The sequence below is a fragment of the Trachurus japonicus genome, chromosome 16 (assembly GCF_045865225.1).
Source record: "Trachurus japonicus isolate A0001 chromosome 16, Traja_1.0".
NCBI classification, from domain to species: domain Eukaryota; kingdom Metazoa; phylum Chordata; class Actinopteri; order Carangiformes; family Carangidae; genus Trachurus; species Trachurus japonicus.
In genome coordinates this window covers 7,408,662-7,423,735 of record NC_140922.1, presented here as the reverse complement: position 1 = coordinate 7,423,735, position 15,074 = coordinate 7,408,662, and the positions used below count along the sequence as shown (strand labels likewise).

Genomic DNA, 15,074 nt, shown 5'->3' with positions numbered 1-15,074 from the left:
CACAAATATACACATCGTAACATTGTATATCATGTTACATAACGTTATCCACCACTCCAAGTAGCTATTGATTTTTTGCCGGCTTTGTTGTAAACAAATGCACATGGCTGAGGGGAGGGTTAGCAAAACAGTGGAAAAGCGACCAGACTTGCATAGTTCTCCTTTAATAAGAGAAACCATTGTTCAATTCCCATTGTTCAAATTGAATGACCATGTATCAAGTCAAAAAGCTGAGTAAGTGGACCTTGAGTTGGGATTTTATATTTGCAGGAGAATTACTACAATAAGTGTGCGTGGTGGTTAGAAGCTCCTCATTATTAGATTTTATGGTAGGTTTACTACTACGAAGGCAAACCTGAACCAACGATCCTTACTTCACTTCTAACAGCCAAAGCAGTGTCACAGGAGCAGGTACTGCAATATGTCACAGCTTATTCTGACGTGAGAAGGACCAGCCGACTGCACACTGCTCTTTACCTCAAAGTACCAACACCCAGGGAGCAACAACACTGAGGACACACATTGATAGTGTTTGTTTGCTTTGTCTTGTTAAATGGTGGAAATGAGTCACACAGATCAGTCATCATGAAGTCAGTTTGTTAGGAAAACAGAAGAAAGGCCCAAACATGCTTTAAACAGAATTGATGGATCAGCTGAGCTTGTTCATCACAGTCTAACAAGCTCACTGCTGAGATGATGAAGCTGGACGCACAGCCGGCCTCAGCTTGAATTACACTGTATTGATGAGGGAGAAGCAGCCAGGTGGGGGCGGTGAGGATGGATGTTCTTGAGTCAGAGCAACAACACAAGAGGTGTCCTTTTCTTTTACATGAAAACACAACATTGTGTGTGTTTGATTCTGTGTGTGCGTGTGTATTTCTGTGTGAACACTGCAGGGCTGGACTGGAGTAGAAGGTGACTTTCACTCTCCCGTTGACTGACTGCAGTTGATATTTGTGTGTGTGTGTGTGTGTGTGTGTGTGTGTGTGTGTGTGTGTGTGTGTGTGTGTGTGTGTGTGTGTGTGTGTGTGTGTTGCAATGTTTCCATGAGCTCAGGTGTGTGTGTGTTTGTCTGTGCATATCATAGAAACTGTGTGTGTGTGTGTTAAACACCAGATCTCCATGTACCTTTGTGTTCCCATCCTCCGTGGTCTTATGTACTATAAGTGCGTACTCCACTCCACTACTTCACATGTGCGTGGGTGGTGTGTGTCTGTGTGTCTATGTGTGTGTGTGTGTGTTCCACTCTGGCAGGGCAGAGAAACAGCTGTGAGCCGATTCTCCACACAATACCGATCACCGCGGCAACATCGAGCCAGCGATGATGACTGGGCTCAATAATAGCCATCGTCGCAATGCAGCAGCATCAACACACACAGACAGACTGACTGACAACCACAGTGACCAGGCTGGGTCACACTCTCTGTATCTCCTCTCCAGCCCAGTACCAAGCTTCAGCCCGGCGCTCCGACTGCTGCGCTGACCTCTCACCCTCTAAGCACCGTAACTGGATCATTATCTCTCCCTCTCTGTCTCCCTCTGTCATCACATTTCTCTGTTCTGGGCCTTGCATAGAAAGCTATTTGTACAGTCAGAATGCATTAGCAGCTTTATTTGGCTGAAAGATAAACCGATGCCCCAATTTATTTAATTTATCTGTGGGGCAAATGAATTGATTGCGAGTTTAACGGAGCCTGACTGACAAGTCATACCCAGGCGTCGTCAAATATCCAAAGGTATAGCAGTTCTCTGACTTTGCAGCTGGGCATCTAAATGACCGAGTTTAGGAAAATTACAAAGATTAAGTGAGGAACTCCTGAGTGTGAGAATTCAGCTTCTTTCAAGTGCAGTCATTTGGCAGAAAGCGATAAAGTTTATCTCAGTAGAAATGGAGGGATATTGTTCACAGAGCTCCAAGCCTGCCACATGATGGATCCTCTTGAGATCACATTAGTTCCTGCTGATCAAAGTTAAGGAAACAAAGCACTTCTGTAACACATTTGCTATTTTTTGGGTCATTCTCACAACATCATCTCTACCCACAGAGGGAACCCATTTTCTGCGATTAAAAATGATTTTCACTACCTGCCAAGCAGAAGTTCAGTCCAGCACCAACAGACGTGCAACATTAGCACAGTAGCTGGTGGACTTAATGGTGCATTGGGCAGCTAAAGATCCAGAGATTTCCCTCCAGGGTTGGTGGAGACCTAATGCCTCCAAATAATGACACGGCAGTGTTTCTCTATATCTGCTGGATGTGTAAATCTCTAAACCTCTTGAGACCAAATGGGTGAGTTAACACCAAGAAAGACTGCAGTAGAGCAAAAAGAGGAAAAATGTCCTTTGTTCTGTTAGATCATTTTCCTATTGTTTCGGTTGTAACATTGTTTTTTCTGGCTTTTGATCTCAGATGCTTCTTAAGCCCATGAAGCTTCTATCGCCCTCTCTCTGACTTCCATTGAATTGCTAAACTGTGCAGTCAGTCGAAGGACATGTGCAACATCACAACCAGCTCTTGTTTCCTCTTCCACTCTTAAATAATTCTTTTGATATACATTTTTTAGAGATATTGCAAAAGCATTTATAGAAAGAAAATCAATGCTGCACAGAAAGACAGAGATGTTGCAGAGAGGAACGGCAGGAGTCTCCAGACAGCTGGGCACCTCAGCAGAGTGAATAGGAAGTAGGGGGAGGGGAGGATGGAGAGCAAGGAAGAGAGAGAGAAAGAGAGAGAGAGAGAGAGAGAGAGAGAGAGAGAGAGAGAGAGAGAGAGAGAGAGAGAGAGCGCAAAAAAATGAAAGCAAAAGAGAAAGGGGAGGGGAGGACGGTGGCCAGTCTGCGCTGTGACAGAACTCCCAAAGGCTCCAGGGTAGTTTGTGTGTATATGTGTGTGCGTGCGTGCATAAATGTTTGGTTGGGCATAGAGAGAAAAAGTGTGTACCAATGCACACGGTTGTGTGTCTGTGTACATGGATGAGGGGGCAGGGCAGGGGGTCACTATTAATAGCCGGTTTACCCCTTTCTGCCAGAGTGCGCAGGGCTTTTTGAATGAGCAGAGGAGGAGAAAGCAGTTTCTCATCAGTCCTCACTGCAAACCACTGGAAAAAAAACACAAAAAAAACAAGTAATATAATTAGTTTAAAGCAGTGTCCTTGGCCTGTGACACTGAGTGCTGTGATGTGACGCAGGGTTTCACTCCAAACAAAGACCACAGCAGCAGTTCATCACACCTTCAAAGGATGGAAATAACTTGTGAAATAAGCCGTTTGGTTGAGTTGGTACCTGCATACATATGGCTCTATTTGGCTGCATGAATAACATCACATGAGGAGAAGAAATCCCTGCAGCCCTGTTCATGTGGCATTTAAATGCATATATCACAGCAGCGCGTACTGGTTGCACACAGGAGGGAATTCTATTAACACGTTTTGCTTCTGTCTCTAAAATAGAAATTAAAAGAATTAAAAGGATAAGTTTGATTTTCTTGAATACTCTAATTTATCCTCATCAAAGAACCAGAGGAATATATATTTTTTAATGTAATAATAACAACAGATAATTTAAATCACAGCTATCAAAACATCTGTGGTATATTTATTTTCAGATGCTAGCTGAATATTAATGTGCTAGTATAATTCATTTCTGACACACACTCCCACTTAACCAAATAATGTGCAGCAACCAAAAATCCATTGCTAAAAATAGTTAATCATCATCATCACTATAGCAGGCTGCAGCTTCCAACCTGGTTTACTTGTGTTGTCTGCCAGCATCTCCCACAGGAGTCAATTCTGCAATCTTCTCTTCTTCCCTCCACCCTTGATCTCAGTTCTGAGTACATTATATGTAAATCGAAAAGGCCAAAGAGACATTATGAAATGCAAAGGTTCCTTTTAGCCTCAGGAAAAGTGATGCAGTAGCTTTTTTTTGTGGAAAAACATGATCACGTATCCACAACGATATGAGGATGAAATGCATACAGAAAAACACACAGTCTATCTAACAGAAACACACCGACCACTCAGTGTCAAATTTCTTTGTCATTAGAAAGACTTGTGTATCTCCCTCCAGTGTGGCAGAGCTGCTACATGCAACAAACCTCAGATTTAACTCCCCGAACCGGCTACGTTTTTTTTAGTTGCAACCTCTGCAGCTTTGCAACAAGGGCACATCAATGACAACCGCTCTGTGTTTCTCTGCTGCCCGTGAAAGCGTCTACTTTAGTTCATCGTGCAAAAACACTGCACCATAGGCATCAGCGCTGTCATTTAAAGCCTCACTGTGCCTTTCTTTCACTTCCTTCTTTCTGTTTGGAACTGTTCGTGTTGCTGGGAGCACGAGAGCCACGCCATGCATTTAAAACACACATCTTGCAATGATGGTGGAGCACAGATGTTGATGGAGGTCAAACTAGCAGTGATGTGTTTCTGCTTCTGAACCCCCCTCCCCATCCCCCTCTGGGTGCATCTGAATGATAAGGTCTGATATTCTGCAGGTGACACATGCAGACTTCTCCCCGTCATCCACTTCACATGCAGCACATACAAACCTGGTGCACGGCTGCACGCTGCATGATTGTGCCACAGTGCGTCAGGTTAAAGTGGCTGGCACTATGAAGGCAGGGGAAGCTCTCTTTGGATAGCGTTGAGTGTGGGGGATGGGGTGGGGGAAAAAGGACACAAGGAATCATGGGATGCAGAGAGGCATGAGCAAAGGAGGCTCTCTAGCATGAGTCAGGCGTGTTGCGTAACAGGGAGAGAGGGGAGGGAATCGGGGCTGGTCGTGTCTCCCTACTGGCTCCACACTGACATGACACAGAGAGAGAGGATGGGGACATAGTGAACCAGAGGTGGAAGTAAAAAAACAAACAAACATAGATTTATGTATTGTATATTTGTATTTGAGTATTTGTGAGACTTTCCACCTCTACACTTGATCCCACAGGAGAAATATTGTATTTCGTACTTCAGATACACCTTTTTTTGTCTGTCCTTTGTGTCTCCATTTCTTTCCTTTCTCCTTTTCCCCTCAGTGCTTTTCCACCAGTTATTTTATCTTATTGCCTCACTCCTCTCCTTCTTTCCTTACCTTTCATTGCTTTTCTCACCTGTCCTGTTCTTTTCCTTATGTTTGAAAATAATGAATATTTTAGGAGTGCTTTTATTTTGGATTCTGGGGATGTTCCACTGCATTTTTACTGTACATTGACTGTACACAGACATACAGTCCACATGCACATTGCTCCGGATGTGTGAATAGTAACTCATACTCATTACACACTTCTTTACAGACTGGTCACTGTATATAACTGCACTGCAATCCATACATTGTGCTGTGCATGGAGCACAAAGAAAATCACACAACCCAGTAACCAGACGGGTGCCAGGCTGTGTGACTGTTGTTGTGAGTATATTTATATATATGTGTACTGTATATGTACACCTGTTTTTCCTTAACGCAGTAGCTTAATTGTTTGTTACTAGCGATAAAAACCTGAACCAGACCTGCAGCTCACTGACCAGCAGCAGACACTTGTGCTCATGACAGGTTAACAGTCTGATGATGATGATGATGATGATGATGGCAATAGATCAGGTCACACAGAGGTCACAGTTAACATAAGTGTTGTTCAACAATATGGCCAGAACTCCATTTGAATCCATGCTGTTCGTTTTTAAACAGCACAGACGCTCAATAGGCAACCCCCATCTGCAGGGAAACAGGGTTCATTGATGTGGCAGCGGCACAGTTGAACAGTCATAACCCTGTTACTGATACGTGGATTCAGCTGAACCAAACTTTTGATCTCATTCTTTAAGTTTCTTCTTTCTGAGTTTCACTCATTTAACTCAGCTGCACTTTAAATTAAACAATATATAATTATAAATATCTAAGTCATATAGTTTTATCCATCTTATCCATGTGTATTTAATGGTTTTGTGGTTCTTTATTGATTTGATCTCAGTTTGAGAGACACACTGTACCTCCTACATTTTCCAAAACACATAGATATTTACATATCTAAGGTCTTGACATAAAATGAAGCGTGTGTTTGAATTTGTGATCCTGGACCTTGTTCACAGTGTCCTTGCAGAGCAGCCAATGACAGATGGTAAGGAGGGTTTGGCCTGTGATTGAACGTTGGCCCTCCGGGTAGGAAATGATCACGAGGTCTTTACCCACTTAACAGCATGCAGACACACAGATGCAGTCACAGATATGTAGTGTATTACTAGACAATCACCATCACTTGTCCTCAAATTCTTTACATTTACTTCAAATGCATCCACACCTAATTTTAAAAGATAATAGCCTGGACCAGTGGTGTGCAAAGGGGGGGGGGGGGGGGGGAGCAGAGGGGGTGGTCGCCCCCCCCTCTTCAGTGGCGAGGATGCGCTATATGTGCCCTTTTTTTTCTTTTTGCCCTTCAAAAAGTCTGTGCACGCCACTGGCCTGGACACAAACCTAAACCTAACCCATAAGGAAGTAAATGTGTTTAACCAAAACTGGATTGGGGATAAAAAATTACACACTATGTAAACACACACACGGTCCAGTGAGAAAACAGATGAACTGAAGCAGAGAACATTGTGTTTGGATTGGCTGGGGGTTCGATTTAAATTCCTGCCGCTGTTCGGAGGCTGCACGGCCAGTTGAATCTCAAATAGCTGTGATTCCTCTGCCAACGAGGCCGTAGAAAAGCAATTACCAGGGGATAAGCTGCAAAGGTAACGGCCAAGATGAGGCAGAGATAAATTGTGAAGCCGTGGCGTGAACTCCCCAAGGAGGCAGAGGTGGAAATAAACAGAAAGGCCAGTGAAGACGGAGGAGGAGTCTCACGCTGTATGTGTGTGTAATGTGTTCAGAAATGTTTTGTGGTTGTTTTAAAGATGTGGTTATATTTGGCAATTGGCAGCACAGGTGTGAAATCTGGAAATCTTACCCAGCATGCCCTTGTTGGGCTCCGATAGACACATGTCCTTCTCCGCACTGGGCAGCACGAAGCCGACCACAAAGATCTCCACGCCATCTGCCATCAGCGCCAGCCCCAGGACAAAGTAGAGCGTCCACTGGAACTTCCCGTGGCCGCACTCCTGCAGGATGGCCTCGTACTGCTCGGCCAGCTCCTCCTGGTCTTTCCTCCTCTCGCCCTCGTAGGCTGACAGATCCCTGAACTGCTGCGCCTGGGCGGCCGTCACGCCGTCCATGCTGCCGGCCTTGCCCGTGTCGCCCCTCGGGATGCCCTGGTACTCGCCCTCGTAGATCTCGTCGTCCTCGTCGTGTCCTTCAGTGGAGTCGCTGTGGCCTTCGTCGTCGTTGGCCCGGCTGTCGTTGCGGTAATATCCGTCGTCGTTGCTCGGCACGCCGGCGTAGTCGTCGTCGTCTTCCTCCTCGAAGCGCTTGTAGGAGCGCTTGGTGTACTCGTCGGCCATTTTGTCCACGCCGCGCCCTACCTTCTTGCCTACCTGCTTTTTGGCCACTTTGGCAATGTCCTTGGCGCCGCGGATGAACTCTCCGCGGTTGTCTCTGTAGCGTCCGTCGTCGTCCATCTCGGCTGCGTTGAGGTGGTGGTCTGCTGCTGCTAGGAATGGGAGATATCAGGAGCGGCCCAAGCACATGAGTGTGCAATGGGGATTTGTGTGTTAGCTGATGAATTCAGCACCGCGGACAGCTCCCTGCTCCACTGCACTGCTGCTGCTGGGCTCCGGCCAGCCTGCGCTCCGACAGCAAATCCTGTGGAAAAGGCAAAGAAAAGAGCCTCTGTTAGCATGATTCATTACACTGGCAGCACGGCACAAGTGAGGAGGAAACATCCTTTGTTAACCTGTTTTTAAACAGACCAGATCAGAGCCAATTAATAGTGAAACACAAAGGAGCATTGGCATTCACGCGGCGCTGACATTATCTGGCTCAGCACTAATGGCTGGAGAAAAAAAAAGGACATGACAGATTTAAGGAGTGGACATCTGTGTGCAGGAGCCCAGTGGCCTGTATCGACCGAATAGCAGTTATCTCCTCAGCCTAGAACCAGAGTCACAGAGTGGCATTTACAGCGGAGCCGGTATATAATGGCCATGCTGCGACACAGCCATCTATAATTAACAAGCAGGGCTGCGACGTGGTGCCATGCAGGGCAGCGCATATGAAAGGTACCACCACTGCAAGGGATAGATTAATGATCCCACTGTGCATACTCATGATTAGCATCTGTGAACTCAGACTAACGTTAATACGTGATACGTGCTGCTGGGAACTCAGGACATAATGGAACCTAATGATGATCTGCACAGGGAAATTTCTGAAACGTTCAAAGGATCCGTCTAAATCTGCGACATCACTAACTGTACTGGAAACAGGCCCTGTGCTGTTCTCACAGCTTCGCCTCTACTTTTCCGACCTGGATTAGACAGGAGCGGAGAAAAATGCATGATGGACAAAAAAAAAAAAGGCAATCATGAATCCATCAGCGCCACCCCGGCTCTCTGCTCTGACACCTCTGTCGCTGGGATGCCGCCCTTGTTTGTCTCACTGATGGGAACCTGCTGCGCCGAGGAAAAGCTCAACAAATGGCCAAAACACACTCAGCAGGGGCGACATCATTACCATATGTGTTTCAGTGAGCGTCTGACAAGCTAGGAATTGTGGATATTGTAGGCTTGATACACACACACACACACACACACACCATCTGCACATGAATAATGCTGTTTAAATGAGTGATCCTTTGCTTTATATTTCCCTCAGAAATTAAATAAGTTCACCTGTAAGGCTTGTTTGGCTTGTCTCACTCTGGTTTGCTCTCTGAGAGCTGAGAACAAGGATGGACAACCAGCAGCTGGTAGTTAGCTTAGCTTAACATGAAGACAAGAAACAGGAGGAGACAGCTAGCCTGGCTCAGCCTAAATGCTTTACAGAGTGGTGTCAATCTTCTCATCTGACATGGCGGTAGGAAAGTATCTTAAATTAGAGGTTTATTGTGTAGGAATTACTCCCATCTAGCGTTGCGGTTGTATATTGCAAGCAACTCAATTGTATTTTTCATGCTGCATTCACGTAAAATTGGGCAGACGGCAGACGGACAACAGCCGCTACACATAACGGCATAAACAAGCCTCTATGTAAACAAGTGGTCCATCAGCACGAGGCGAAACAATACACGTGACAATATGTTGTCATGGCGATGTCATATTGTTTACCTGAACCACGTTTTACCGACTTTCTCTCAACTTCTGTGACTAAAATGACATCTGGTTTGTTACCAACGGCCGTCTGCCCGACTGCACGTGAATGCAGCATCAGTGTAACTCCATTCCTCCTCACTGCGTTACCGCGGTGACTTTTCACAGACGCCACCTCCACCTGAGCCGACAGCTCCGGTGTCTCCGGTGAGTTTCCGTGGTTTCCTACCGTCACGCTGCCACAGAACGTAAAAACATGGCGACACGACATGGCAGCTACCACCGAGCTTACCCGCTCCATGTAGATATGAATGATATAAACGGCAAATTCAGAGCTTACCGGAACAGTTCAGTTTGTTGATTACTGATTAATGAAAAACATACTTTTGAATGAAATAATCGATTTTCGTGAATAGAAAACAGGAGAAGTTACACAATGTCCCTTTAACAATATCCTAGTGTTTGCAAACACTCTTTTAGACCTTACTTTGAGTAATAACTATACTTTTCTCCAAATAGGACAGCATATTTAAAGCCAGAACTACTAATTAAAGCCTCAGTAAATATAGTTTTCAGTATTTGGTGCAAGGGACACATTTTAGTGTGTGTCCAAATGGTATTGAGGTAAATAAACCAATGCTGATAAACTTGACTAGTTGCCAAATGATTAATGGATAAAAATTGAATATATTAGTGAAAATTATATAAATATAAATCACACTTTTTTTGGTCAGATACTGCACACATTCAGCTGTTCAAGTCTCTTTAAATCCCTAAAGAGCAACTTGACAAGGTGTAGCACATTTCTGACAACACTAAACCACACTCTGCTCCCTGCTCTTGTCCCCTGTCCAGACCACAGCTTTAACCTGTGACTAGAGTTGACAAGCTTCATTCTATCACTGTAGCCCTGACTGCAGCCTGCCGTTTTTCAGCGTCTCTGAGATGAGACTGTTTACTCCTGGTCTGTAACAATAGCAAATCTCCAGCATGTGTGCGCTCAGGAGACCAAGCAGGGTTGATGCGCTCCTGGAGAGCCGGTCTCCGGGGGGTCGACTGCAGCTGTGGCCAACACTGGAGTCATTCTGGTAGCTTCCCACGGTGTCTTTAAAAAGAGCAGCGGCAGCCAACAGCTCAGCGGGAGAGAGAGAGAGTAAGTATTCAGCCCAACAGAGCCGGCCGCACCCAACAACATGACTACGAACAGGGCCAGAGCAGAACACTGTCACACTGTTGATTTATAAAACACTATAATAGAGTTGTAAGCAGCTATTATGTATTTCCAGAATATGTCAACTTGCCCTGCAAAGATTCATTCTACATTATTATTACTGTGTTTTACTACGCTGCCATCCATTATCTGTTTATACACCAGCATCCAGTTCCCAGTGCCCACAGGAGCTACAGTTGTGCAAATATGAAATATGCTCATAAACACCAACTAATAGAGATCAAGTGCTGCAGTATACAGAACCTACAGTATTTACTCTACAGGCACAAAATGTTAAAACAAAGAGGGCAGAAATGTTGCCCTAATGCCCTGAGCAGTTATTGACTCCCCTCTTCTCTTTTTGAATTTCCTGTCTGTCTGCATTGGTTCTGTCAAATGAAGGCTGAATATGGCAGGGAAAAAAATTAACATAGCCTACATTACTTGTCTCCCATTTTTGAAACAATATTGCAAATAACACAGCTATTATATGGTTGGTGCTTCTATCTGACAAACCCAGACTCTCTTGCAATAAGCAGTATATGATATTGACTTGCAGACAGTAACAGGAGGTGAGAGAACAGCCGCTCACTCTGCTCTCCCACATAAATAAAGCCTTTAATTTTATGCCTATTAAAATGAAATGAGCAGAAAGGCAGAGAGTTTAAAGTGCTCCTACTCCACTGCCCACTGGAATAAAAAGGGTGAAGACAGTCTTAACAGCTATTGCAGTCATCCATGTTTGCTCTGGTTCAACCCCTCCTGTCTGTAATGTCCCGCCCTGACATCCTGCTCCAGCTGGAATCACATGAAATCAACCCAATGTCACACATGAGGTCACTTCTTCTGTATCTACTTATACACCCTGTCATGCGTGTACTTCTAATTAAGTGTTGGAGAGAACAGGTGGCTGCTGGAGAGAATTACACTGCCGTGACTGACAGCTCACTGCTGCCTGTCAAGCTTTTAATGGCAGCAACACAGATATGTACGCAGCTTGTGGTGGCTTTAACATTAAACTTCTCAATTATTTCTTTAATACTTATTTTCAAATTAAAGATATAACACTAAGCATGAGGACAAATGTAGCTCTTCTGTAGCTGTCCTCAAACCAGAGCAGAGCTGTTAGCGTTGGCCTACACTCTACACAGGTAGTAAAACACTGTGTTCAGTCCAGAGAAACATGAAGCCTGACAGGCTTTCCATGCCTTACGGTTGCTAAGCTATGACTGCAAATGACCGTCCTGATGAACAACTGCAGTGCATCATTTTCTCCCCTTCCTCTTTTCCTTTTTTCCCTCTCTGCTTATTTCATGTACCACTTGCGTGTTATATTTCATCAGTCTGAATTATAAAGGGTTCAGTTACAGTATGTCCTTTCTTGTTGTATTGTGAGGATAAAAGACATTAACACACATCAAATATAATGAGACAAATCATTTTATCACGCTGTGTGTATGTGTTTAATAAACCTTTGCAACATTGTAGTATCAATATGTGCTCTGTGTTTATTGTAGTCTCGATGTCTAGGAAGTGATCAGACTGCCCTGACAGCAGGGTAATCAATAAATCCATGAGCCATGTAATTAATATCAGGCCGGATATAGAGGGGTGGTGTTAAATTACACTGGATAAGTGCCAAACAAACCTCAGTGACACCATTATTATCACCAGTCCTGTTCATTAATATGTTTTTGACCTATTTTGTGAAAGTGCAACCAGCACATGGTGATGTTATTACAGCGAGGAAGCAGCAGATGCAACAAGAAAAGAGGAGGGAGGGGTGTAGCAGGCAGGAGGGAGGGAATCTCTGAAAGCTTCCTGTGTAGCCTCTGGGGTGCTCACTCACACACTCACACACACACACACACACACACACACACTACTGCCAAGTCAACATCACACGACCCAAAGGTCTTCTGGGACGAGTGAGTTTCTAAGAACGAGCTCGCTGAGAGCCAGCTGAAACTAAAACCCAAGCGGAAGAGGAGCCAGCTTCGTTAGTGTCTCCTGTCTCCTCCCTCTGATACAGTGAGATTAATGAAAACAAATCTGCTTTAATACCTCTCTTTGATCAGATGATAATGTGTAATGGCTGCAGTTTGGCATTCCTCAACCTTTGAAACTTCCTGTTGATAGTGTCAAATATAATTTACTTTATCCAGAGTTTCCAAGAAGCTGATCTCAGATTATTTTAAAAAGTAGCAGAATTACTTAAAGGGATAGTTCACCCTAGAATGATATTTCGCTCATTATCTACTCACCCTCATGTTGACTAAGGGCTGGAAGAATTTTCAGAGTCCACCGTCCCTTCTCTGAGTTACAGGGGGTCTTGGCGTAGCAGTGCATTTCAATGCAACGGTTGCAAAGGGACACCAGAGCTCTTCGTAAAAAAACACACACAAAAAAACATCCAAATACCTCCATGATGCTCGTATGTAATGTCCGTCTTGTGCTGAAGCCCCAAATTGCGTAATTGTCACGAAAAAAATTAAATAAGTCTATATTTTAAGCTTGTTTGTAGCGGAAGCTTCTCAAAGCTCCTCTTCCTGGTCCGTCCAAATCTCGCGTGATTCGCAGTAACCGCACTGACGCCGGCGCAAATCACGCGAGATTTGGACGGACCAGGAAGAGGAGCTTTGAGAAGCTTCCGCTACAAACAAGCTTAAAATATAGACTTATTTAAAGGGATAGTTCAACATTTTGGCAAATTGGCCCATTGCCATAATCGCTATAGTCATAGCAGTAGGTTCATTACCTTTAATTGTAGGTGTAAGCTATTTTCAGTACGGCGGAGCGCAGCAGCTGGCTGCTCAGAGCTACGCTATGGAGGCTAACGGAATTTCTTGGTTTCCCTCATTAAACTCATCAAATTCAACATCCCAAAACTCCACAGCGCTTTTGTAGACAAGTTGTGACCTGCACAACCACCACGCTATGAGATAATGACGGAACGATACGAAACGGAGCCGTTTTCGAGGTAAATTCATACAAAACCGCTGATGCGTGTTGCATTCAGGGACAGTTTTTCAGCAAGCAGTCTCCGTATTTACCCTGTATTTACCTCGAAAACGGCTCCGTTTCGTATCGTTCCGTCATTATCTCATAGCGTGGTGGTTGTGCAGGTCACAACTTGTCTACAAAAGCGCTGTGGAGTTTTGGGATGTTGAATTTGATGAGTTTAATGAGGGAAACCAAGAAATTCCGTTAGCCTCCATAGCGTAGCTCTGAGCAGCCAGCTGCTGCGCTCCGCCGTACTGAAAATAGCTTACACCTACAATTAAAGGTAATGAACCTACTGCTATGACTATAGCGATTATGGCAATGGGCCAATTTGCCAAAATGTTGAACTATCCCTTTAAATAAGTCTATATTTTAAGCTTGTTTGTAGCGGAAGCTTCTCGAAGCTCCTCTTCCTGGTCCGTCCAAATCTCGCGTGATTTGCGCCGGCGTCAGTGCGGTTACTGCGAATCACGCGAGATTTGGACGGACCAGGAAGAGGAGCTTTGAGAAGCTTCCGCTACAAACAAGCTTAAAATATAGACTTATTTAATTTTTTTCGTGACAATTACGCAATTTGGGGCTTCAGCACAAGACGGACATTACATACGAGCATCATGGAGGTATTTGGATGTTTTTTTGTGTGTGTTTTTTTACGAAGAGCTCTGGTGTCCCTTTGCAACCGTTGCATTGAAATGCACTGCTACGCCAAGACCCCCTGTAACTCAGAGAAGGGACGGTGGACTCTGAAAATTCTCCCAGCCCTTAGTCAACATGAGGGTGAGTAGATAATGAGCGAAATATCATTCTAGGGTGAACTATCCCTTTAAAGGAGACATATTATGCCCCTTTTCCACAAATTAAAATAGTTCCCAGGTGGCTTAAAGACATGTCTGTGACATGGTTCGGTCACAATCATCAAACATCAAAGCTCTTTTTTTATCCGTTCAAAACAGCCCTGTTCAGAACGGCTGGTTTAAATGCCTGTCCCTTTAAATGCAAATCAACCAATCAATCAATCAATCAATCAATCAATCAATCAATCAATCAATCAATCAATTTGTTTATTTCGGGCATGTCAATTTAAATAATCATCATCACACTTCATCTTAGTTCAAATAATACAATACACATGGCCGAAAGGGAAAGCGGGAGAAGCAAAAGCTTATCTAGTCCCGCCCCCATTACCCACAGAATAAAATCTTTTTCATAATCAGATCATATCATAATCTTTTTCTTTTGTTTTTGCTTTTTTACATTTTGATATAACATTCTTTTACTTATGACATTTGACATAACATGTTACAGCAATAGTATGCAGATCATATCATAATATTTTCGTTTGTTTTTTTCTTTTTTACATTTTGATATAGCATTCTTTTACTTATGACATTTTGACATAACATGTTACAGCAGTAGGTAGCACATAGAGCTGCAGTCTAGCTCTAGACAGTACATACAGATTACGTGTGTGTTTGCACATGTGTCCATATTTGTAACTACCTGGTACCAGTAGAAGGGGCAGGGCTAGGGGTGGTGTTATACAAATTCAAAAACTAGCTAAATCATTGCCAGACAACCGAGGGAACAGCTCGTAAAACTACACAAATTTCAATCTAGGGAACCTGCACATTACAGAATTTTTTTGTCAAATCTCACATTTTTGGGGCCGGAAGGCAAGACAA

At 44.1% G+C, this 15,074-nt stretch overlaps 1 protein-coding gene across 1 annotated transcript in view; it reads right to left on the bottom strand.

The window, feature by feature from the left end:
* Positions 1–15,074, bottom strand: part of sv2a (synaptic vesicle glycoprotein 2A) — a 51,066-nt gene that overhangs the window by 20,041 nt on the left and 15,951 nt on the right. Inside the window, exon 2 of the mRNA XM_085803636.1 lies at positions 6,944–7,734. Within this exon, the coding sequence (XP_085659762.1) occupies positions 6,944–7,550 (607 nt within the window). The 5' untranslated portion in view covers positions 7,551–7,734. The remainder of the gene's footprint in view (positions 1–6,943; positions 7,735–15,074) is intronic.